At 47.0% G+C, this 27168-nt stretch overlaps 1 protein-coding gene across 1 annotated transcript in view; it reads left to right on the forward strand.

The window, feature by feature from the left end:
- The window catches only part of WDR37 (WD repeat domain 37), a 198847-nt gene that overhangs the window by 138942 nt on the left and 32737 nt on the right, over positions 1-27168 (forward strand). The window contains exons 11-12 of the mRNA XM_040434222.1: positions 105-339; positions 12097-12238. Coding sequence (XP_040290156.1) covers positions 105-339; positions 12097-12238 — 377 coding nt within the window. The remainder of the gene's footprint in view (positions 1-104; positions 340-12096; positions 12239-27168) is intronic.

A 27168-nucleotide genomic window follows, 5' to 3' on the forward strand; every position in this document is an offset into this window, starting at 1 on the left:
AATAAAATATTTATATCCACAGAAAAATGATTATATGGTGTAAATATAGTGCATTTCTTTTATCCTTAAATGTATAAAAAAAAGTGCTGTTTTATTCTCATCAGATTTGTGCAGAGGAAGAAGTAGATTTTTCAGATAAAGATGAACTTGATGCCGATGGAGATATTTCCAGTGATTGTCCTACTGTCCGGGTTCCAATAACCTCACTTAAAAGCCACCAGGGAGTGGTCATAGCTGCTGACTGGCTGGTCGGGGGGAAACAAGCGGTCACTGCATCATGGGATAGAACTGCCAACTTGTATGATGTAGAGACATCTGAGCTTGTCCACTCTCTGACAGGTAAATTATCTATAAAATACTGTTTTGCTTCTGTAAAATGCATTCTGTGTGAGAGACCTGGCCCTCTCCTCGTACATCACCAAATGAACCATTATTGTGTCCCATTTACACCCTACATCCTTCTCACACCCTCTCTCTGTTGGTGTCCCTCAAGGCTCTGTGCTGGGACACCTACTTTTCTCCATTTTTTTTTTACCTTTGGCCCTCAATAGCTTATCGTCCCATGGCTTTCAATATCACCTCTGCCAGTGATGGCTAACCTCCGGCACTCCAGCTGTGGTGAACCTACTACTCCATTCATTAATATGGAGTTCTGAGAACAGCCAAGCAAGTGTACATGTTAGGAGTCGTAGTTTTACCAAAGCTGGAGTGTCAGAGGTTAGCCATCACAGACCTATGCTGATGACACTCAGATTTACCTCTCTGGCACAGAATCCCAGCTATATCTTCATTCCTCTCCTCCTGCTTCTTAAAACTCAACATGGAGAAAACAGAATTCATGATCTTTTCCCCCGTATCACTCAGGCCCCCCAACAGACCTATCAATTACAGTTAACGGAACCATGCTTCCATCTCACAAGTTCGCTGCCTGGTGATTTGATTCTGCCCCGTCCTTCAAGCCACACATCCAAACCTTTTTCTCCTTCCTCCTCCAACTCAACATCTCTTGTATCTACTCAGTGGCGTAACTAGAGTGTTATGGGCCCCAGTGCAAACTTTGGATTGCGCCCCCCCCCCCCCCCCAAGCGGCAGATTTTCTTACTAAGGGCTCCTTCCCGTGCGGCTAGTCCGCTGCGTGAATGAGGGCCAAGCCCCATTCCGGACAGCAGAGACACGGAGCAGTAACATGATTGATGATGCTCTCTGCCTCTCTTTGACCTTTTTACTACAAAATCACAGTCAGATAAAGTTGTCAACGTGATTTTGTAGCAAAACGATCATAGAGAGGCAAAGAGCATTATCAGTCATGTTACTGCTCCGTGTCTCTGCTGTCCGGAGCGGGGCTTGTCTCTCTCTCACACAGCGGATTACCCGCAAGGGATCCGCTCATGTTAAAGAGCCCTAAGCCCAATGCATGGCTACACTCACCCAGTCCTAATAAAATCTGGTCCTACCTCATCCAGGGTGTCGCTGGCGTCGGCGTGATGTCCGCTAGATCCAGAACAAGGTCCCTGTGGTGATAAAGAAAAAAAGAATAATCACCTAAGGAAGGGATGGTGACTGCCCCTATGAAACTACCAGCAGGGGGCGCTGGGCTGGCCTGTAAGACTGAGCTATGCCAATGTATAGCAGGGTAATCTAGGACATTTCCCCTAAGTGCTACCACACAGTACTAATGCCCACCTTGTGGCCTTTCACAGTAATTAAGCCCACCTTGTGGTCCCTTCACAAAAGTTATGTCCTTGTGGCCCCTCACAGCAGTTATGCCCACCTTTGTTCCTGTCACAGTAGTTATGCCCAGATATGTGCCCCCTCACAGTAGTTATGCCAAATATGTGCCCCCTAACAGTAATTATGCCAAATATGTGCCCCCTAACAGTAGTTATGCCCGATATGTGCCCCTCACAGTGGATATGCCCGATATGTGCCCCTCACAGTGGATATGCCCAGATATGTGACCCTCACAGTGGATTTGCCCAGATATGTGCCCCTCACAGTGGATATGGCCAGATATGTTCCCCCTCACAGTGGTTGTGGCCAGATATGTTCCCCCTCACAGTAGTTATGGCCAGATATGTGCCCCCTCACAGTAGTTATGGCCAGATATGTGCCCCCCTACAGTGGTTATGCCAGATTATGTGCCCCTCACATTAAATATGCCCACATATGTGCCCCTCACAGTGGTTATGCCAAATTATGTGCCCCTCCTCACAGTAGTTATGCCTTTAGATGTGCCCCCCCCTCACAGTAGTTATGCCAGATATGTGCCCCCCTCACATTAGATATGCCCACATATGTGCCCCTCGCAGCACAGTGGTTATGCCAGATTATGTGCCCCCCCCTCACAGTAGTTGATATATGTGCCCCCTCATAGTTATGCCTTTATATGTGCCCCCCTCACAGTAGTTATGGCAGATTAGGTGCCCCCTCAGTAGAGATGCCCACTTTTGTGCCCCCTCACTCTAGTTGTGCCCATCAACCCTTCGCCCCCAGTCTGCAGTGTTAAAGAGGACCTTTCACAACTGTACAAAATAAAAACTAACTAGATCAGTGGGCAGAGCGGCGCCCAGGGGTCCCCCTGCACTTACTAGTATGTCTGGGCGCCGCTCCGTTCGCCCGGTATAGGCTCCGGTATCTGCGCTCCCTCTGATTTCTTGTATGAGGCGTGTCTTGCTGCAGCGCTGGCCAATCGAGCTGTGCGCTGCGATTGGCCAGCGCTGCAGCAAGACACGCCTCATACAAGAAATCAGTCAGAGGGAGCGCAGACACCGGAGCCTATACCGGGCGAACGGAGCGGCGCCCAGACATACTAGTAAGTGCAGGGGGACCCCTGGGCGCCGCTCTGCCCACTGATCTAGTTAGTTTTTATTTTGTACAGTTGTGAAAGGTCCTCTTTAAGAAAATAAGAAAAAAAACATACTTACCCTCTTCCCTGATGTTGCGCTGCTACACTCACATCGCGCTGCTGGCTGTACTGAAGGCAGTTTCCCGGGCCTTCAGAGCTCCTCCCACAGCCAGCAGCCCGATGTGCGGCCAGCAGAGGGAGCGCTAGAGCTCCTGCTTCACTGATGATCTGGAGACAGCCCGACAGTGACAAGATCTGCCGGGCCGAGTGTATGTGAGTGAGTGCGCGCGTCCCCCCCTCTGCGCAAACCTCCCCTACCTTGCCTCATATTAAACATGTAATGGAGCGCCATGACGGGGCCCGGCATTGTCACTGTACTTCATGCCGGGCCCCGTCACAGCGCTTCATTACATGTTGGTACGCCGCGATCGTTACGCCCCTGTATCTACTCTTTCCTCAATCCTGAGTCAACTAAAATGCTAGTGCATGCCCTCATATCTCCCGCCTGGACTACTGCAACATCCTCCTCTGTGGTCATCTATCTAATACTGTTGTGACCCTCCTATCTATTCTCAACTCTGTAATCTGCCTCTCCCATAATTTCTCTTCTGGCAATCCCTTCACTGGCTCCCCATTTCTCAGTGAATTCAGTTCAAAATACTAACGGCAACAGGCCGTCCACAATCATTCCCCTTCCGACATTTCTGACCTACTCTGCAGATACATCCCCACACATCATCTCAGATCCTCTCAAGACCTCTCTTTTTGCTGTGCTCTTGTCTGTTCCTCACACAATCCTCCAAGATTTCTCACGTGCATTTTCCATTTTGTCGACGCTCATGTTAAGGGAGGAATATATCCATTTTGTAGTTTGATGTACTGGGTATAATTACAGGATATGTCTGGTACCATTATATTGGTACCAGATTTACCAACAGAACTAAGCCAGTTCTCTCTGCAATGACGAGGGGCAATCACTTTAAGGGCCCATTCACACGTCCGCAATTTCGTTCCGCATTTTGCGGAACGGAATAGCGGACCCATTCATTTCTATGGGCATTTCCGTTCCCCAAAAAAATAGAACCTGTCCTATTTATCCTAGGCATATTCTATTAGTGCCGGCGATGTGCGGTCCGCAAAATGCGGAACGCACATTGCAGTGTCCGTGTTTTGCGGATCCGCAAAACACGCTACGGACGTGTGAATGGAGCCTAAAGCAGCTGTCTGCAGATGAGGTACTGCCTTAGCTATTATCCGAAGTTATGTCTGTTTAAAAAGTCGAGCATTGCGTTGTGGTGTCACGTTTTTTTTGCATGCCATGTACTAAGCTACCTAGGTTTGTATTTCACATTTTGGCACAGCCTCTCTTCACAAAGATGTGATTGCGTTATCTGTGACTTCTATCCATACACACACATCTCCCATACACTCACATGTCCATACAGGGTGTATGTAACTACTGCGGCCAATTGTGTCAAATCGGACACCTGTAACTACTTCTACCAATAGTGATCTCCACGTATGCAGATACATGTGCATGACCTGAGGTCACGTATGATGCTATCATATTTCCTGTCTATATTTAATAATGTCCATGCAGATGACTCTCCTGGTATTTTCCTGCTGATGACTATCCCTTGGAGTGCAGCTGTACCGAATAATGGAATGGGGGTACATCTAATGTGAGGAGTGTATCCGCACATAAAGTAACATTATGTCACATTATGTTATGAAACTGACATATTCATATGAATTTATTTTGTACCTTTGCAGCAATGTATTTCACAACCTTTATATATACTTCTGTGCTGTTTCTCTGACACTTTTTTATTTGACCTTTTTTGATTTTCAGTCATGTGGTTATAGCTTAAGATGATGTGCACTTTTTTTTTTTTGCCCCCTATGGGTGGAATATTTCCCCTGCAACACAAGCAATAAAACAGTGTTATTTTCTCGCCCAGTTTCCTTGGGGGACACAGAAGACCTTGGGTATAGCTCATCTCCCTAGGAGGCGTGACACTAAGTGAAGACTGTTAAGCCCCTCCTCCACAGCTATACCCTCAGCCTGGAGAGAGAGACTGCCAGTTTTTGCTTAGTGTCCAAGGAGGCAAGACACTCCCTGCTCTGCAGGGCTGCTTTCTCCTTGTTTCAATTTTAGTTTTTTACTTTTTTATTTTATTTTTGTTCCAGATCATCAGGGATAACAGAGACGCACTAGACCTCTCTGTTCTCCCGGGGTTGAGCTGCGCCAGTGCCGGTCACCCGCACTGCTGCCTCCCCCACAGAAGGCAAGGTGGATCAGGGCAGCCTCGCTCCCCTACATCCCGCCAGCGCAAGGGTCGCCCGCACGCCAAGTCCCTCTCCCAGCGTCCTGCCACTACGGTGCCAGTAGCTGAAGGGGCGACCCTGCTGGAACGGACCGAGGGTGAAGACGACTATGGTGAGAGAGAGGCTTCTCCAGCCCTACGTCCCCCGTCCCCCCCCGGTCTCCTGCGTGCCTGACCCTATACTGGGCCTATGGACCCTTCTGCCCATGCTAGACCTAGGCTGGCTCCTGGGCTGTCGCAGGGCGACATTCTGCTCCCTCTCTCCTGGCCTCCAGGACATTGGCACCCTTCTCCCTACAAGAAGAATGCCTAGGGAGCTGCGGAGGTCCGCAGCTAGCTGCCCCTGATGGAGGGGTTATGCAGGCGTCCACCCTCACAGACCCGGTCTCAGGGTCCCCCTCCCTCTTACCGGCCACTACTTCAGGGCCAGAGGGCCCGCGCCTTGCTGCCACTGACCCTCCCTACTCTCACGGACACCGTTCCAGGGGAAAGGAGGTTGTAGCTGCCGGCCATATGGAGCGCTGTTCTAGGCAGGTGCCCGCTCCAGGGGTGAAATGGCTGCCGGGTGCAGGGTCCTCACTTCCGGACAGCTGGGTGGGCACCGTGGCCTGCAAAATGAGCGCTTCAACAGCCCCGGCCGACCGTCGGAACAAAACTTGTGTTCCACTTCAAGGCCGCGATCCCGCTCTATCCGGGTCCCCGGCTCGCGGGGTGGGCACCCGCGGCCGGTATGTGCCGCTCCGTAGGCCCGGCTGGTACTTTAAGTACTGTGCGGCCCCGGTCATCCGGGCGCCGCTAAAAATTTAGGCCCCGGCTCTTACGGCCCGCGGGGTGGGCACCCGCGGCCGGTATGTGCCGCTCCGTAGGCCGGCCGGTACTTTTAAATACTGTGCGGCCCCGGTCAGCCGGGCGCCGCTAAAAATTTAGGCCCCAGCTTCACGCTACTAGGCCGCAAATTCAGGCCTCTGTTGGAGGGGGCTGGAACTTCTCCAGGCGCGAATTCTTCCCGCCTGGAGGTTCCCCCGCCCCCAGAGGATCGCAGTGCCGCCCCCCAGGCCGGATCCCTGTTAACCCTTTGGGTACAGGCCGGCTTCCGATGAGCCTGTATGGGTGGATCTGTGCCCTGTAGGTGGCCCCCCCTTTTATTTTATTTTTTTCTGCCTCAGTGAGGCTGTGTGTTAAAAAAAAAAAAAAAAAAAAGAAAGTTTTTATTATATATATGACTTGTGGGCTGCGCAGGACGCTGCAGCCTCATCTCAGAGTGCTGCCTGTATACATGCCCCCCTTCCATAGGCGGCATGGTGTCGCGCTCCCCGGCTGCGGCGCTGCCAGGGTCTTTTTTTCCCCTTCTAGGTGGTTTTCTTGCCCTTTCCGCGCTACGGCGCTGGTCAAGTGCATGCCTTTTCTGTAGGCAACATTCGTCACCCTCTCCAGTTATGGTGCCTGCCATGTGCAGGACCCCCCTCCTGGGCGGGATACTGCACTCTCCCTAACTGCGGGTTGGCCTTGTGCATGATCCCCCTTTCATTGGCGGCCTACTGCAGTTTCTCCGGATACAATGCTGGCCATGTGCACGACCCCCTTCCATAGGTGGAACACGGCACTCTCACTGGGTTCGCTGCTGGCCATGTGCGTGCCCCCCTTCCATAGGTGGAACACGGCACTCTCACTGGATTCGCTGCCTGCCATAGGCATGACTCCCTTCTGTGGACGGCATTCGGCACTCTCACTGGATTCACTGTCAGCCATGTGCATGACCACCTTACATAGGCGGTATGATGTACTCTCATTGGATTCACTGCCGGCCTTGGGTATGCCTCCTTCCCGGGTGGCGGCATACATACATTCTGTGGGCGGTGTACGCACTCTCACTGGATTCGCTGCCGGCCATGGGCATGCCTCCTTCGGTGGCATACACACTTTCTCACCGACTGCTCGCATTCTCCCTGGATGCGATGCTGGACATGTGCATGACCCCCCCCCCCCCCCCCCCCCCCTTCCTTTTCTGGGCGGCATACTACACTCTCACCAGATACGTTGCTGGCCTTGAGCATGGCCTCTAACATGGGTGGAACGCTTGCGCTTCCATTGGATACGGTGCTGGCCTTGTGCGTGACCACCCCTCATTCCATGGGTGGAATTTTGCACGCTCACAAGATTCAAGGCTGTCCTTGTATGTGCTGTACTGGACTTGCACATGTTTCCCCTTCATTGGCGGAGTAGTTACACTCTCACGAAATTTCGGGTTGGGTGAATTGTTGCACACTCACTTAATGCTAAGATAGCCCTGTGCATGCCCCCCTTTTTCACTAGGTGGACCTCCTGCGTTCCTGCTGGATACTGTGTGGCCATGTGCATGGCGCCTTTCTGGGCGAAGTATGGTATGCCCTACTTCTCTGACGTAGGTACGGCCTTGGGCATCACCCCCTTTTTGGGGCAGGCCTTTGCATTCTTGCCCACTGCAGTTTGCCAGGTACATTTCCCCCCTTTTTCGGGGCGGTCAGTTTGCGTTCCATCGCATACCATACTAGTCTTGTGCATAACTCCTTTCAGTTTGCACTCCCGTAGATACTGTGGCACTCTGTGGCTGGCCCTCTTCGCTGAGTGATATATTTTTGCAGTGAGCGGACGTTCTTGTGCGTTGTTTCCTTCTCGTCCCGTAGGTGGGTTGGCCTTCTCACTGCTTACGGGGCTACTCGTACGTATGCCTCCTTTCCTCCTGCGACATACTTTTTCTCTTGGGATACGATGATTGCCGCAAGCCTTGCACTATTCTCTAAGGAGATCATTCTGTCCATCTGTGTAAGCCTAAGGTGTTGTCCAATAAACAACAAATGAATACCTTATATTTAAGTAGACGGGCTCTACTGTTCGCTACTGCACAGAGCTGGGTGGTACTCATTCATTTCGTTGGCCCATTTGTTCTTCCGCGGCATTGTTTCCCTGTGCTAGTGGTCACATGGTCGAGAGCGCTGTCTGCAGCGCCCTTCGCATTTTATGTTGGCTCTGGCGGGACTACGGTCCCCTCGCCTAATACCATTTCCTCCTCTTCGGGTGCAGTGTGGTATGATTCTTTCCGGATTGGCGCCCTCGGTGCTTCAGTCTGATCTGCTACCAGGTTCGGGCCGCTATTCTTGGGAAGGTCACCCAACTTCTCTTGGGTGCTCGCTTATACAGGTCTGGGGGACCTCCACCTTGGGTTCTTCAGGGTATTCGCCTTCTGCGAGGCGGTGAACCGGGCGTCTCTGTGTAGCGGTGTTCTGCTTTTGAGCTGTCCTATGGCCTCTCTGTTGCCCACTCCCCCTTTCGGTTGGAGGGTGTTATACCGGCCTCTGTCTCGCCTGCCTTTTCTCGCCGGCTCTGTTTGGCTCCCACTCGGTACAGATCATTCCGATGTGGCGTCTGTTCCGGCCACGCTTCAGAGGCTGTTCCTTCACTGCCCTTCCCTCTGGGGAAAGCATGGTTGTTCATGTGGATGGTTCTGGTGTTCCTTTTGAGTCTCCCTTGTCCACACTGGCTGTACTAGCTGTGTGCCTAGTTACCGGGTCTACCGTTTTCTGTCCTCCCGCTGGGTGCAGATTGCGTTTTTTCCATTTTAGGCAATGTTTCTGCTTTGGATTCACCTTCTCGGTAACTTGGGAGGACTACCATTTGGTCAGGATTGTCTTTTAAATCTCCCACACCGGAACTGTAGTCCGTCTTCCTGTGGTGGCTATATTGGCTTCGGCTTTAGCCTGTCTTGTCCTGGCGGTTGCTGGGCGGACCCTTCGGTTCCTGTCCGTTTGTCCTTCTGCTTCCCCACTCTGGGGGGATACGGGACAACCTTGCTCGGGGGCCGACGGGACCAGTTCTACCGACTGTTCTACCCGTGTTACGGGTCTGCGCCTGATCATTGGGTTTTCACCCGCTTGCCCAGGCAACTCTAGTGGGCTCGCTAGTGTTCGCTTCTAGCCGAGTTTTTCGTCCAGGATCTGTGGTAGGACTTAGGGTTTTACCTGGGGTTCTGTGGGAAGCTGGGCGTTCCCCCACTCTGCCTTTCTCCATGGTTCTGTCTTTCTCCAGTCCGGCCTGGACCTGGGGCTGGGACTCTGTTGCTTGAAGTATCAAGTGTCATTCCTGTCCTTCCTCTTTCAGCGTTCCCAGGCCCTCTGGGCCTGTCAGGAACTTCTTCCATGGAGCGGCTCTTGGGTTCCTTTGTACTGTCCTCCGGTACCGTCCTGGGAACTACATACTAGGCTCTTGGCGCTCCAATTTTTCCTTGGAGCCGTTACAGAAGTTCCCTCTACTAACAGTTGGGTTTCTGTAGCCATCGTGTCTCTGATGGGTGCCTGAGTGGCGGCCCTTCTTGTTCCGAGCCTTCTGTCTTCCCCCAGGACAGGGCTGTTCTCCATTCCGTCTCTTCCTTCCTTCTGAAGATGGTGTTTGTCTTTCATTTCATTGAGGCAGTCGTCCTCCCCTTCCCACCCCAGGGAACGTTGGAGATCTCCGACTCTTGTCGACATTCGGTCTCTTGTGTTCCCAGGAGGTCCGTGCAAAGGGTTGACGGCCTCCAGGGTGGCTTTCCTCCGCTTTCTCAGAGTGGCTCTTGTTGTGGTTGCCGCACCAAGGGCAGGGTTCTGCTTTTGGTGTCACCATTCATTTGGCCAGAGTTGTCGGTTTTTTCCTGGGCCGGTGGCATTAGGCTTCGGCCATGCATTTGTGCAAGGCGGTCACTGGTCTTCCTTGCACACCTTACCGAGTTCTACAGGGTGCATACTCGGGCTTCGGCGTATGCTGTTTCGGGCCGCCTGGTCTGCAGGCGGCGGGTTTTTTGATGCCTTCGGGTGCTTCGCCTTGGTGCTGTGGTCCCTCCCCCTTTGGACTGCTTTTGAACGTCCCAAGGTCTTCTGTGTCCCCCAAGGAAACTGGGCGAGAAAACGAGATTTTTGTATAACTTACCAGTAAAATCTCTTTCTCGCTCTTTCCTTGGGGGACACAGCACCCACCCATTCTTTGTTCTTCTCTGACTGTTTCCGAGTTTGTTTACCCTTTGGGTAGTTGGCTTGTTGGTTCCAATTTTTGGACTTTGCCTTTTCTCACTACTTGGACACGCAACTGGCAGTCTCTCTCTCCAGGCTGAGGGTATAGCTGTGGAGGAGGGGCTTAACAGTCTTCACTTAGTGTCACGCCTCCTAGGGAGATGAGCTATACCCAAGGTCTTCTGTGTCCCCCAAGGAAAGAGCGAGAAAGAGATTTTACTGGTAAGTTATACAAAAATCTCGTTTTTTCTGACTTCCCATACACATACTCACCTGGTTTGGTTAAGCATATCTGTGTTTCAATGATGAGAGAGGAGACCATCACTACCAGACACCTCTGACATTGGTTTCTCTCCCCAGGAGAACTAAAGGATCGGGCCTCGAAATTCACTGCGCCTGATTGAGCAGATGAGTTGGGAGCTCCCCATACACATTAGATTTTTGGCCGGTCTTGTCAAGAATTGAGGGTTTGGCCAGCAATAGTGTAATATGTATCGGGGTCTTCACCCTAAGACATAAAATAAAAAACTAACTAGAGAACTTAAAGGGGTTTTTCAAGACTTTTATGCTGATGACCTATCCTCTGAATAGGTCATCAGTATCTGATCGGTGGGGGGCCGATACAAGTTAACGCTGCAGATCAGCTGTCTGAGTAGGCACTGGTGCTTGCAGCAGTGCCATGGCCTTCTCTCAGGTCACCAAGCACAGCACCGTGAATTGTTCAGCGGCTGTGCTTGATATCATTCACGTCAATGGGGGAGAGCGGCACAGATGAACATGGCCTAGGCAAAGCTGCGAAAAGGCCGCAGCGCTACTGAGAGCACTGTTGCCTTCTCAAACAGCTGAAAAGTGGGGGCCCTAGGTGGTCAGATACTGTTGACTAGAGAGAAGTGAATTTTTCAAAAGTTTGATTCGGCTGATTCGCCGAATTTTAGAAAAAAATTTGCTTCGTGAAGAATTAATTTGTCACGAAGCGCATTTTTTGTAAGTAGTGGGGGCAATGACAGGGAGCTGCGATAGCGCCGCCCCCGTCATTGTACCCCTCAGATGCTGCGTTCATACATGATCGCAGCATCTGAGTAAAAAAAAAAACTGTGTGAAATTAACATAAAAAAAATATAAATTTCATCAAACTTCCTGCGTCCATTTGCTTGCGACGGGCCGGCCGCCACCATCTTTCTTGAAGATCTGGCGCGACGCATGGGATTTCGTCCGAGAGAGTGATTTTTTTTTTTATACTATTTCAGGTTAAATCGATTCGCTGAGACGAAGCACGAGGAAATTCGGCTTCGAGGCGAATGGAATTTATCTTGAAATTCGGATCGAATTCCACTTCGCGAGATTCAATTCGCTCATCTCTACTGATGACCTATCCAAAGGATAGATATTTAGTGAAAAAAAAATCTCGTAAAACCCCTTTAAAGAGGACCCATCGCCTCTCCTGACATATCTATTTTAGCAGCTACTTGCATTTATCATGTAATAAGAATTCCGGAGCACCTATTCTTATGTGTTGTACAATTTTATTATTATTCCTACTAGAAGTTATGAAAAAATTACTTGCAGTTTGCAATGAAGGTCCAGCTGGGCATTACTAGTTGGGAGTGTTTTCTTCGCCAGTCCGGATGGACCTTGATTTCAAACCACTAGTAATTCATTCATAACTTCTAGCAGGGATAAGAAACAAAAAGTACAACTTAGTCATAAGAATAGATGCTGCAGAATTGTTATTACATGGGGAGTGCAAGTACTTACCAAAAATAGATATCATATGCAGATCTGCGAATTACTAAAGGTTGTATGCTATCCACATAGGGCACATTATGCCCATAGTTTATTTCTCTGTAGACATGCAGGTATTTGTCATGTTTTGTCTTCGTTTAAATGATTGCTTTTCTCCTTTCAGGTCATGATCAGGAATTAACCCACTGCTGCACACATCCCACACAGCGTCTCGTAGTGACGTCTTCCCGTGACACAACCTTCCGACTGTGGGATTTTAGAGACCCCTCCATACATTCTGTGAATGTTTTCCAGGGCCACACTGAGTAAGTACAAGCTTCCATGTATGCACCTCCTACCTGACCTATAAAGTTCATGCCTATGAGTTATCAGACTGGCCCGTTACTTTCAGACATTGGTTTGAATCTCGGAAGTTGGACGCTCACCAATCAGATATTGATGGCTATCTAATTGATTGAGCTTTCGATCCTAATGGTAAAAAAAAAAAGAAGCTTATTGGTCTCATACTTGCGCAGTCAAAAGGTTTTTTTCCGAGATTCAGATATTAATGACCTATCCTCAATATAGGTCATCAATGTCAAATTGGTTAGGGGCTTTAGGGGCTTTCTCTCGGGATCAGCTGTTTGAGACCATTGGCGTCACATTTGTTGACACATGGCCTTGGCACAGTTCAGCCTATTCAAATCTATTGGGCTGAGCTGCGATATCAAGCACAGCCGCTATCCAATGGACAGTGATGTGCTTAGTAAGCTGGAAGGAGGTTGCGGCCCTGTACCCCCTGCAGCCCCCCTGAAATAAATGGAGCGGCTGTTCGCACATGTTTGTGGCCACTCCATTTATTTCTATGGGAATTCCAGAGATAGTGGAGTGCTGTACTTGGCTATCTCCGGAACTCCCATAGAAATAAGTGGAGTGGCCAAGCGCATGTCCGAACCGACCGCTCTGTTTATTTCAGGGGGGGTTGCAGAGGGCACGGGGCCCCCGTCCCAGTGGTAGGACCCCCACCGATCCAATAGTTATTCTTTATCCTGTGGATAGGAGATGGCTTAATCTAACTGGAATTTCACTGTGTGAAATTAACATAATAATTTTTTTTAAATCAAACTTACTGCGTCCATTTGCTTGCGACGGGCCGGCCGCCGCCATCTTTCTTGAAGATCTGGCGCGACGCACGGGATTTCGGCCGAGATCTTCAATCAAGATCTGCACCACTCAATTGAAAAACAAATTGAAATCTTTTAGGTGGAGGGAAGAAAACAAAAAAAAAATAATAATAATAATGTGGTTGCATAAGTGTGCACACCCTCTTATAACTGGGGATGTAGCTGTGTTCAGAATTAAGCAATCACATTCAAAGTCCTGTTAAATAGGAGTCAGCATACACCTGCCATCATTTAAAGTGCCTCTGATTAACCCCAAATAAAGTTCAGCTGCTCTAGTTGGTCTTTCCTGAAATTTTCTTAGTCGCATCCCACAGCAAAAGCCATGGTCCACAGAGAGCTTCCAAAGCATCAGAGGGATCTCATTGTTAAAAGGTATCAGTCAGGAGAAGGGCACAAAATAACTTCCAAGGCTTTAGATATACCATGGAACACAGTGGAGACAGTCATCATCAAGTGGAGAAAATATGGCACAACAGTGACATTACCAAGAACTGGACCTCCCTCCAAAACTGATGAAAAGACTAGAAGAAAACTGGTCTGGGAGGCGACCAAGAGGCCTACAGCAACATTAAAGGAGCTGCAGGAATATCTGGCAAGTACTGGCTGTGTGGTACATGTGACAACAATCTCCTGTATTCTTCATATGTCTGGGCTATGGGGTAGAGCGGCAAGACGAAAGCCTTTATCTTACCAAGAAAATCATCCAAGCCGGGCTACATTTTGCAAAAACACATCTGAAGTCTCCCAAAAGCATGTGGGAAAAGGTGTTATGGTCTGATGAAACCAAGGTTGAACTTTTTGCCATAATTCCAAAAGATATCTTTGGCCCAAAAACAACACTGCACATCACCAAAAGAACACCATACCCACAGTGAAGCATGGTGGTGGCAGCATCATGCCAAGGGGCTGTTTTTCTTCAGCTGGAACTGGGGCCTTAGTTAAGCTAGAGGGAATTATGAACAGTTCTAAATACCAGTCAATATTGGCACAAAACCTTCAGGCTTCTGCTACAAAACTAAACATGAAGAGGAACTTCATCTTTCAGCATGACAACGACCCAAAGCATACATCCAAATCAACAAAGGAATGGCTTCCCCAGAAGAAGATTTAAAGTTTTGGAATGGCCCAGCCAGAGCCCAGACCTGAATCCGATTGAAAATCTGTGGGGTGATCTGAAGAGGGCTGTGCACAGGAGATGCCCTCGCAATCTGACAGATTTGGAGTGTTTTTGCAAAGAAGAGTGGGCAAATATTGGCAAGTCAAAATGTGCCATGCTGATAAACTTATACCCAAATAGACTGAGTGCTGTAATAAAATCAAAAGGTGCTTCAACAAAGTCTTAGTTTAAGGGTGTGCACACTTATGCAACCATATTATTTTATTTTTATATTTTTTTTCTTCCCTCTACCTAAAAGATTTCAGTTTATTTTTCAATTGAGTTGTACAGTTTATAGGTCTCATTAAAGGAGGAAAAATGCATTTTTTTATATCACAGAAACCTGACATTTAGACTTTAAACAGGGCTGTGTAGACTTTTTATATCCACTGTGTGTGTATATGTGTGTGTGTGTGTGTGTGTGTGTTTGTATATGTGTGTGTATATATATATATATATATATATATATATAATAGCTTAAGGCTGACAGCCTGCATTTGTGGGAGGGGCGTAGGCGCTCTTAAAAGGAGGCACGCCCTCTCCTCATGTGCGGGCGTTTTCGGTGCGGTGCCTTTTCCAGCCTGACGTCACGCCCCGTCCTGCTGTGCTGCGGTGCAGGTAAGTTTACCGAGGGTTCCCCTCCAACGCTTCCCGCTCAGCTGCCTGGGTAAGTTCACGCTCCTCCCGCACCCCTCTCCGGCATGTCCACCCATCCCCCCCCCCCCCCCCCCGGTCCGGTCCGCTCGCTACCCACCTCGCATCCCGGGTGGTACGGCCGACACGTCCTCGCTCAGGCGCCGCCCTGAGCAGATCTCGCGGGACGCCGGGCAGCGCTTCCGTTGCCTTGACGACGGAGCTTGCGTCCCGGCCGGCCTCTGCTGTCGGGCTCTCTTCCTGGCGCCGGCCGCCGCAGCAGCTCACACCCCCCTTATCTGGCTGGTCCTGGCGCTCTCCCCACGGGCGGGTCCGTCCAGACCCAGGGGTGCCGTTTCTTCCCACGCAGCTACTGGCCGGCGGCCGGCTGCTGTTTGCCATCAATAAAGTTTGAAAAAAATAAAAAAAAAAATACACTTGAAAGCATTGGTCTACACACTGGTTCGTCATAATAAGCCCCACCACAGGCCCTCGCCAGCACATACATAGCATAGCTGCTTGCCAGGGTCATGGCACACCGCTAGCTCCCACGTGCCCTCCCCTGTCTTGTTAAAGCAGCAGACCAGTTAACCCTCCACACCCCACGGCAGCGGTTCCGCCACCTCACACGTCAGCTCCCACACACACAGTCTCATTAGATCACAGGGACTCGCAGTTCTCTGGGTCAAGGGTCGAGTAATGGCGTAGCAGGGGCCACCAACCCCCCCCCCCCTCACGCCACTGGTTATTGTTGCAGACTCTGGTTACTCTGCCGTGCTTGCCATCCATCGTCTGCCAAGGTTTTTCAAACAAATTCCGCCCGTGTCGACCACCGCCTGTTCCACTCTGCCACATCAGCGGACGTTGTTCGGTAAATACTTATTTTCAGTCACCGTTCTGTCACCAGTCACACGGCGGGTTTGCTTCCATGTCATCCCACCATGTTCATTGCCGGGTTTTCTTCATGTTTCACGCATGTCTTTTCATGCTCCAACATGTCTGTGGCGTGTTCCGTGTCAGGCTTACGCATCATTCTTACCATTTGTTGCCCATGTCGCCACGGGCTTACGGTTTTCCCAGACTATACCTGTTGCCAGTCACGCTTCAGGCTTACGTATTATTTGCCGTCAGTGCCTGTTTCAGGGTCACGTTTCTAATATATCATGTCTGTTGCCTGTTACTTTTCTGGCTTACGTTTCTCATCTATCATGTCTGCTGCCTGTTACGTTTCAGGCTTACGTTTTTCTTTTCTGTTGCCAGTTACGTTTCTGGCTTAAGTTTCTAATCTATCATGTCTGCTGCCTGTTACGTTTCAGGCTTACGTTTTTCTTTTCTGTTGCCAGTTACGTTTCTGGCTTACGTTCCCAATGTATTATGTTGCCTGTTACGCTTCAGGCTTACGTTTTTCTTTTATTTTTGTCGCCTGTTACGTTTCAGGCTTACGTATCCACCGTACCACGTCCGTGGCCTGTCACGTGTGTCAGGCTTACGTTTCTCTTATGTATTTATTCCCCGTTACGCTTCAGGTTTACGTTTTTTCATCCATTTCCGGTTACAGGCCAGGTTCATGCTGTTAATCACTAGTCGGTTTTTCTGTCTCAAACGGTTAGGGGGTGTTCAGGAGAGTAGTCACGCGGTCGTCCCGAGCAGGCAGGCTGTGTCAGGGGATTATTTAGAAGCTTTCCACCTCCCTAGATGGTCTTCCTGTTGGGCTCCTTCCAGCACTGTCATAAAGGCTGCCATGTACTTTAGTTCCGCGGGTTCTTAGGACACAGCGAATTCACCCACAGTTCAGTCAGGTCCAAGGGTTTAACCGGGGGTCAGCTGGTATGGCCCGACGACCATTTCTTCTCACAGCTCCTCACTTCCAACCTCACAGGTGGGATCACCAGTGGAGGTGGAAGTTCTTCCAGTCCACCAACGCATGGTGCCCGGTCCAGGTGCTCAGGAGCTGGCTGGCAGCTCTGGGGGACTCCGCCCCTGACCGCCCATTGCTCCCGTTCCAGGTCTTGGCCCGCACGGCCTCGCACTTTCATCTCCCACGTTCGCACTCTGGCGGCGGGCTTGGGTTTCAACCCCAAGACCATTTCAGGACACTCCTTCCGTATTGGAGCTGCATCCGCGGCTTCAAGCACAACGTCCCCGGCCACGTCATCCGCAAATGGGTCGCTGGCGCTCCTCAGGCTTCCCACGTTACATACCTACCCTCAGGCCAAGATATCCCAGGCATTCCACAGTTTGGTTTTGTAACTTGGTCAGTGGCAGAGGTTCTCTCTCCCTACTCATATGTATTTTTGCCCCCTTTTAGGCTTACCCGCGGCATGGCTAAGGGCACCTCTCCAGCCATATCAGTTTAGGCAGGTTGGTTTCCTCTCTCAGGTCTCGGCACGTTCGGGGCACTAGCTCTCTGCCGTAGCCATGACCACAAGTAGCTTAAGGCTGACATGTCAGCCTGCATTTGTGGGAGGGGCGTAGGCGCTCTTAAAAGGAGGCACGCCCTCTCCTCATGTGCGGGCGTTTTCGGTGCCCCACCCTCCCTCCCCTTTTCTTTCCATACTCCTCAGGGTATGCCCCCTTTTAGGCTTACCCGCGGCATGGCTAAGGGCACCTCTCCAGCCATATCAGTTTAGGCAGGTTGGTTTCCTCTCTCAGGTCTCGGCACGTTCGGGGCACTAGCTCTCTGCCGTAGCCATGACCACAAGTAGCTTAAGGCTGACATGTCAGCCTGCATTTGTGGGAGGGGCGTAGGCGCTCTTAAAAGGAGGCACGCCCTCTCCTCATGTGCGGGCGTTTTCGGTGCCCCACCCTCCCTCCCCTTTTCTTTCCATACTCCTCAGGGTATGCCCCCTTTTAGGCTTACCCGCGGCATGGCTAAGGGCACCTCTCCAGCCATATCAGTTTAGGCAGGTTGGTATCCTCTCTCAGGGTTCGGGGCACTAGCTCTCTGCCGTAGCCATGACCACAAATATATATATATAATTTTTTTTTTTTTTTATATAAACACACACACACACACACACACACACACACACACACACTATACTGGTGGATATATATATTTAGTATTCTTGGCTTCTATGTGACATGATGTTCTGCAGCCGTTGGGGTCTGTTGTGCCTAGTCACAAATCTCATCTTAGAGAATTATGTCCACTTGTTTTAATTGAATCAAAATCCCTGCAACTCCTTTCTTTCCTGGAGCTTTGCACGTGAGAGTCTTTTCTCCTGTACAGCTATGTCTCTGACTCTCATTGGCAACTTTACCAACATTAAAGGCGATGTCCCATCACAGATAATGGGTCCATATCCTAGTCTTATAGTTGCGGTCCCACCGCTGGGACCCACACCTGTATCGAGAACAGCCCTGAAAGTAGTGGAGGGCCCACTGCGCATGCGCAGCTGCCCTCCATTCATTTTCTATGGGGCCGCCGAGCCCATAGAAGTGAATGGGAGCAGTGGCTGGTCATGCGCGGTGCACTCCCATTGACTTCAATGGCAAGAGCGCTTGGTGGTGGCCGCACCGTAGTCCTCCAGCCACCACTTTGCGGGGCTCCATTCCCGATATAGGTGCGGGTCCCCACGCCGATGAGACAATGGGGGCATATTCCACCGATATGCCCCCCATTGTCTGTGATGAGACAGCCCCTTTAACGTTTTCGTTTTTGATGAAGTTTTACTTTCCACAATGTCTCAGCATGTTGTTTCATTGCCCTGTCTTTTATGGAAAGTTGGAATGGATTATGGGATATAAAATAGATGCTGTTGAATTTAGAGTTGTGAAGTCATAATAAGATATCTTTTTAGCGTGTAGGTTGTTATTGATATTCACACTTACAGAACTGACATCTGGCTATGTGAAATACATCCATGGTAGTACAATGAATCTCTTGCAGCACTATGATAGTCCTCTTATCTTCTCGGTCTTTAATAATAGTCCTGGTTGTACAAAGTTTTTAACTTATTCCCTAACCACATGATACGGAAAGGGAGTGTGATCGGTGGCGGTCGACAGCTTGGACCTCCACCGATCATGCACTGTAGAGGTAGTTTTCATTTTACTAAACGTTTAGCCAGTATACCTCTAAAGGAGTCGTCACACTAAGATGGTCCTTTCCATGTGCTCTGTTATGGCGTGGATCTTGTAGAGAGGGTCCCCTGTTTGGAATCCCCCCTATGAGCCAGAGTGAAGACCCACAAAGTATCTGGTGAATTCGGCCTGCTCGTATACTGTTTCATGCAGATGGCTAATTGTTTGAATGGCTGCCATGTAATATAAGATTTCACCTGTAGTGGCCACATTTAAATGTTTCGAACCAGCACCTGGATCTGAATACTTTTGTAATTGCATGTAATTAGAAATTTAGTATAGCCCCTGAGCTATTCAATAACATGTATCTGTATAGCGCCACCTGCTCTTTGTTCTTTTTTTTATTTCTTGTCCACCTCACTGAGTTTAAATCTTCCACTGTCGCGGTTAGAAGCTGTGGAAGTTACATAGAAAGTGGTCCAGCAGAAGGTACATGCCCCTGAGGAGGGACACACCCCTGAGCTGCCAGCCTGCAATAAATCTAGCAGAACAATTGGAGCAATGAATGGGGAGATCTCAGGATCCATGTGAGGTACAGGGCTGGTTTTGCTTCTTTGAAAGAGATTGTCAAGTACTATATGATGTCTGATTTTCATTTTTTTATTGTCCGTCATGGCAGAACGCCCTTTTAAACGAGAGTATTTGAGTATTTGCTGTACACGCAGGTATACATACTGAGTGGACAAGTCCCCTGCATAGATCTTTATGTATGGTGCATTCTCCACGAACAAGCCGTGCATGATTTGCATACAATAAGGTTATTGTACACCGCATACGGTAAACTATACGGCTGAGCGTGTTTGATAGCAAGCTCCCGGTCTACACCATTGAAGAACGGCTGACCAGTCAAGGACCTCATTTTTAAATGGTTCCGATGGCAAGTTTGTACGAATTTCAGTAAGTGAAATGTTGTAGAGCCTTGTTAAAAACGCCTGTTGTCCTGTGTCATAGTTGCCGACAGGCCGGCTATTTTTGGTCAATACGTTATATACCTTTTGATATGTGAAAGTTCAACATGACCTTAAAAACCTTTTTTTTTTTTTCTAATCTTGCTAATTTCCATATACCTTTTCATGTACATTAAGCCAGTTTCTTAAACTCGCCTATGGCCGTTATTTCAGTCTGTAATAAATTTGGATTTTAAAGCTGTCCTGTAGAGATTCCAATTTATAAACCTGTAAGCTTATTACTTGGGTCTGAGTAATACTTTTGAGTTTGAGTGGGCTATCTGAATGGAGATTTTCAGCTGAAATATGACTTCTATGGACTGTGTGAATGCTCGGCTTGCCTTTTCATAATTTCCATTGCTCCTATATCTTAATAAAGAGCTTTTCTTAAGAGTGTCTGCAGCTGTGCGATAAGACCCGAGCGGCAATACGCTGCGGACGTAGGCACAAATTTTAACAAGCCTTCAATCTGTCTTGTGTTGGCCCATTAACTAGTCTATTAATATATGATCTGGCGCATTGTTTACTGAGGCGGCAAGTCTTTAAATAAAACAAAAAAAAAAAAAAAATGAATATAATGGATCCATTAAAATAACGTGACAATATTTATGACTTTGCAAAGGCAAAAAATTGTCAGGCTTATGTCATTTTTTTCTTGTCCAGCAGATGGCACTGTAACACTTTCACTTGGAGCTCACCCTCTTAAATGGGTTAGACATTTTCAACATTTCTCTGTACTGCTAAGGGTGCAGTGCTTTCTTGGGTTTGGGAAGACTTGCCTTATGTACACCTATTAATGAAAACAAACTGTCTTGTGGATTTGGGGAGGATCAAGGTGCGCTAGGCTCCAGTGCTTTTACAAGGCACAGGGGTGTTCAGTGTCAAAGGTTAAGGCATTTATCCCTTGTTATTTTTAGCCTGTAGAGCTCGGATACAAATCTCCCTCATGTCATTTTGTATTCTTTAAATCCAGTGCACTGGCTTTGGCTGGGTTTATTTTCTTGGAGTCTACAAAAAATATATACGGTATATATATTTTTTGTTTTTACAAAAAAGTACTTTGTGTTGAAATCTGGAGTTCAAGCTTAAAGGGACAGAAAGTAAAAAAAACACTAGCAACACTATCATGACACTCAACTTTTGATATGACTTTTGACTGGCTCCAGCTCTGTTCCATATCACAAACCAAAGTGGAAAATATTTTTCAAAAGGTATCCTCGTCATCTATTTCTTGTCCTCATCTCTAGTTCTAGTGAATTTCGGAGGTTTCGGGCTTGGCCAACTCTGTCCCTTGCTAAAAGGCAGCTTGTTGCAGCAGAAGACTTCTGCCTGTTTCTCCTCAACTGAGATTGGGCAGTCATGAAATTTCACCCCCCCCCCCCCCCATTTCCTGCTACCTTTTAGGTTTGTTGTTTCTTGAGCCCCTTAAAGGACTTTTGTCACAATTGAATGTTATTTTGTAAAAGGATCAGATTACTTTTCCTGCATGGTAAACGCAATAAAAAAAAATAAAAAACAAAAATAAACTATGTTGGAATTGTAATTTTGCCCACTTAACTTCCCAAAAAATGGTGAAATAAATAAAAAGTGATCATATATACCCCAAAATAGTACCAAACCGTCACCTCGTCCCACAAAAAATGAGCCCCTACATAAGACAATTGCCCAAAAAATAAAAATATGGCTTTCAGAAAATGGAGACATAAAAACTTGATTTTGTTTTTATTGTTTAAAACTAAAATAGATGAAAAAATATAGACCTATTAGGTATCGCTGCATCCGTAAATACCTGCTCTATAAAAAATATAGCATGATCTAACCTGTCAGGTGTACATTGTAAAAAGACAAATAATAAAAAATCATATGTATCCCAAAATGGTACCAATAAAACGGTCACCTTATCCAGTGGTTTCCAAAATGGGGTAATTTTTTGGTAGTTTCTATTGTAGGGGTTCAGGAGGGCTTCAAATGTCATATGGTGTCTAAAAACCAGTCCAGCAAAATCTGCCCTCCAAAAACAATATGGCGTTCCTTTCCTTCTGAGCCTTGCTGTGCGCCTATACAGCAGTATATGACCACATATAGGATGGTTGTGTAAACTGCAGAATTTGGGTAATGGATATTGATTTTAGTTTGGCTGTTAACCCTTGCTGCGTTACAGGAAAAAATGAATTAAATTGGAAAATCTGCCAAAAAAGTGAAACTTAAAAATTTCATGTCCATTTTACTTTAATTGTTGTGAAACACCTAAAGGCATAACAAACATTGTAAAAATCAGTTTTGAATACCTTGAGGGGTGTAGTTTCTAAAATGGGGTCATTTATGGGTGGTTTTCACTATGTAAGCCCCACAAAGTGACTTTACAACTGAACTGGTCCTTAAAAAGTGGGTTTTGGAATTTGTCTTTAAAAATTTCTTAAAAATGTTAAGAATTGCTTCTAAAATTCTAAGCCTTCTAATGTCCTAAAAAATTACATTTTCAAAATGATGCCAACGTAGAGTAGACATATATAAAAAAAAGGAAAGTAGTAACTATTTTTTGTGAGGTATCACTATCTGCCTTAAAAGTGAGAAAAATTCAAATTTTGAAAATTACTAATTTTTCTAAATTTTCAGTAAATTTAATATATATATATATTTTTTTTTTTTAAATAAAGGTGGTTTATATCGACTCAAATTTACCACTAACATGAAGTACAATGTGTCACAAAAAACAGTCTCAGAATGGCTTGGATTAGTAAAAGCATTTAAAAGTTATTACCACATAAAGTGACACGTCAGATTTTCAAAAACCAGTCTGGTCACAAAGTTGCAAAATGGCCCGGTCATTAAAGGTTTCATCGGTATAGTGACGTGCATGCCCGCCTACTCAGATGGTCTAGACTCTAGAGCAGGGGTGCACAACCTTTTCTGGTTAGGGGCCACATTGTCAGACTGAAGGAATCCCAAGGGCCGAAAATAAAAGTTAAAGGGATATTACCAACTGAAATATTGTATTTATGGCATATTGTACATACAGTATATACTATAAATGTCTGGTTTACACCTACATGATTCCCATCTAATGGGAAAATACATGAAAAATGCATGTGAGCAGCCACAAGACATAGACATAATTGTCTGTCACCAGCTGGTTGGGGGCCGCACAGAATGATATGAAGGGCCGCATGTGGCCCCCGGGCCGCAGGTTGTGCACCCCTGCTCTAGAGGATAGGTCATCAGTAAAAAAACACATGGAAAACCCTTTTAAAAACCTACAACTTGTCCTGCGGAAAACAAGCATGTGACTACATCGACAGAAAATTATAGCAAAATAGCGGCTCACTAGCAGCATATTGCCATTATGGATTTTTCATAGTCAGGTCATGAATCTTCTTAAATGACATGTCATGTATTGGGGGATATTTTTTGATTACTTTTATGTATATGTTTTAATGGTATTTTATTTTATTTACCACTGGTACATTCATTAAATAATCCTAACTTTTACCTGGAGTACTGACCTCATTGTCCTAAGTCAACAGAAAAAGTTGTAGCTCTTGGAATCTGACAAAAAAATAAATAAAAAATGCTTGGTCACGAAGGTACAAAACAGGCAGGTCACTGAGGGGTTAAAAGGGTTTCCAAGATTTTATAACTAATGACCCATCCAGAGGACCTGTAACCCCCCCACCCGATCAGAAGAGAGAAGGCACTGGCGCTGCTGTGTGTGCTGCGGCCTTCTTAGATACAAGTTTTACTAAATCTTTTCCCCACAAAAATATATGTCAATCTGCTCAGCTCCTCCTGCTCTATAACATGGTGCTTTCAGATTGCATTAAATTTCGTGCCGACAGATCCTCCTTAACAATGTGACAGAATAGTGTGTCATCATTAAAGGGGTTGCCCCGGTTATTTTTTTTGTTCTTTGTATGTTTCTATCTAAGCAAATGTAAGGGGTTTTCATTCACTCCATTTACAGTGGCTCCGTTCTCCTAGTTAGCTGAGGGTCACATGACCTGTGATGTCAGCTTCTTTCCCTGCTCTGATGATGGGTGCACAAGCCCGAGGGAGCAGGTCTGCCTCTGCGCACAGAACGTCACTGTGAAGGCTGTGCTGGTTGGAGCGACAAGCCACGTCCCCTGCGCTGCCCATCTGCTGGCCACGCCCCCTGCCCCATCTGCTGGCCACGCCCCCTGCCCCATCTGCTGGCTGAGCGGTCTGCCTTGTGTCTCCCTTCCCACTGGATTCTTCAGCAAAGTTTAACCCCTTCTACCATCAGCAGTACAGACTTAGGGTTGAAGGCTCTGCCTCCGGTACTGAGCAGCTGCAGGGTTTCCTGTTCTCCATGCAATGCTGTGCACAGGATCTCCCCTTACTCCTCACCCTGCAGACACAGAGCTGACAAAGACTGGAAGAGTCCTCGACTCTGTACTCATCTGCAGTCTGCAGAGCATTGCACAAGAACAGGAAGGATTCTGTGTATATCAGCAATGTCATTGTACTGTACAGCTGGGACTTGTAGTCCCACACATACACGAGTAACCTCAGAGATTGTTACACATCCCCCACAGTTCTGCAACTGCATGTCAACAAAGGGACAGAACTAGGGAGATGAGGAAATATCATTTATTTATTTTCCTTCTTTTAGGGGAAGAGATAAGTAAAGCATCTGCAGAGATGTTCAACGCTTTGTTGATGTTGTATGTGTCAAGTAGTAAATATGCACAAGTGGGATTTTCCTTTTGAAGGAAGTTTTGCCACAAATACATTAAATTATTTAAAGTTCTGCAACAGTGGACACAGAAGTATGAAAAGGTGCAGGGATTGTAGCGTACATTGTGATTAGATGTGATAGAGACCTAGTGACGTAACAGAAAAAGATGTGCGCCAAGTACAGGATGGGCTGCAGGCCAAGATGGGCACAGCTGGCGTAGTGATATCCTTTTTGTTTTTCTTCAGAGGTTGTCGGGCAGGCATCATTTTTTATGTTCTTTCTTTTTGTGTGAAATTTTCCAGGCCAAAGACTCTACCGTAAGGCCGATATTCCTGCCATTTTAAAAGAGCGGTGCCAAGTTTAGAAATCATCCTCTAACTTCAAAACTTGGCACAACCCCTTTAATGAACTGTCGCTAAAGTATGGATAAAATGAATTAATACAAATGATAAAGGTTGTGTAAGATAAAATAAAAGACTGCGCCCCTGTAGTCACTCAGCTTTGTCTGGTATTGTAACACAGCAGCAATACCGGACACTGCCCATGGATAAGAGGGGCACTGTTTCTGGAATTATACCAAATATCTGTTTTAATGCATTCCTGTATACCTCAGGGTACTTTCCCACTTGCGTTGTTGGATTCCGACAGGCAGTTCCGTTGCCAGAACTGCTTGCTGGATCCGGAAATCCTATATCGAAAAGGATAGCATTTGTTTTCCGGATCTGGCTGACAAATGCTTTGAAACACAGGATCCGTTTCTCCGGTGTCATCCTGAAAAAACGGATCCGGTATTTCTGGCATGAATACATTTCAATGGGAATTAATGCCAGATCCGGCATTCCGGCATGTGTTCCGGAATTTTGGCCGGAGAAAATACCGCAGCATGCATTAGGATAAAACTGAAGCTTTTTTTCCGGTATTGCGCCCCCCTGTGACAGAACTCAATACCAGAAAACTTTAACGCAAGTGTGAAAGTACCCTCATAAAATACAAATTCTGCAGGTATGAAATATATGAATACATTCACAATTGGATGTTACCATTCCCTTTGACAAAGTGTAGGCATACGCTTCTTGTACAGCTGGATTCACACATGGTTTTCCCAACTTATGCGTTTCTTGATCAGGGGTGCACCTAGCCTTTCTGCTGCCTGAGGCGAAAATTAAGCGCTCATTGCCCATGGACTTCCCACTTGCCCCTACCTGGTGCTGCCTGAGGCGATCGCCTCACCTGTCCTCAGTGGTGGTGCACCTTTTTTTTTTTTTAACGCAGCATTTTAAAGCAATGATCTTCTTTTCCCTTCTTTTATAGGAGGGAAAAAGCCTGAACAAAAAAGGCTGTTTTCTGATGAGAAAAAGGCAGAATAATAACAGTCATTAAAACTCCTGACGTACAAAAATAATGAACTGAAAAAAAAAAAAGAATCAGTTTTTAATGAGAAAAAAATGGGAGACCAAATTCGTGAGTGTAGGAGCCTAATGGTGATTTCTGATTTACTGATACGTGGCCAGTTTTACTTTTTGGTTGAAGCTTTCTTTAAAGAGGACGTCTATGCTCTCCTGTAAATATTGGCGTTCTTCATAAAAATCTGCAGCATCTTTCCTTTACTCTATGCATTGCCTCATCCCTCTGTTATTCTTCCTGGAAATGTACGAATAAAGTGACTCTTGGCTGTTACCATCCGCCTTTTAAATAGAATGGGTCCCTACGCCGTCTGACACTGTCAGCACTGATTCGACAGCGTCAGATAGTGGGGCACACCCTATTGACAAGGGGGATAGTAATGCCTGGGAGTCAGTTTATTGGTACATTTCCAAGGAGAGTAATAGAGGAATGGCGCAATGCAGAGCTCTGAAAAGAGAGAAATCATTCTGAAGCCTTTCTTCAGGAAAGCTGCAAGGTCCTCTTTAAGGCAGCCATTTTGAAGGACTTTATGAGAAGTGATTACAATAGGCGGCTCCATCTTTATTGGATTTCCCCTTTAATCATTCATTTCCACACAGTCTCTTTTTATATACGTCTACTTCTCTAACTTGATTTGACTTAATTTGACGCCTTCCCCCTTTTTTGCCATCTGCTTTTTACTTGCCAGCACTTAAATGCAAAACATTCATTTTTCCATTAGAATTTTTGTCACAACTCATTTATTTTATGAGACATTTTGAAATCTGTGTGGCTGTCAGAGATAGAATTGCTTGCCATAGATGAGCAACATCCACATATCCCTGATCACTTCTACGCTTCGAACAGGTATTTGTGCCCATCATTTATAAGGTGCCTTTCATGACATCCACCTTAAGTGCCATTGGAAATGGGCAGGCGGTGAATCATTAGGTACGGAAACTCAATTCATTTCGCTGATGGGAATTTATACAGAATCTTAATCTTGTTCTTCATTGGGATAACTTCTTAAGCTTTATTTCCTGATGGAGAGCAGATAAAGTTACAGTTTAACTCTTTTGTGGATTCGGTCAAATAGTGATTTTGGTAGAAACCCGGAATGGTTGCAGACTTTATATACGTTTTTTTTTCTTTATTATAAATCCTTTAGTAT

Source organism: Bufo bufo, chromosome 5, assembly GCF_905171765.1.
Source record: "Bufo bufo chromosome 5, aBufBuf1.1, whole genome shotgun sequence".
Taxonomy (NCBI): Eukaryota; Metazoa; Chordata; class Amphibia; order Anura; family Bufonidae; genus Bufo; species Bufo bufo.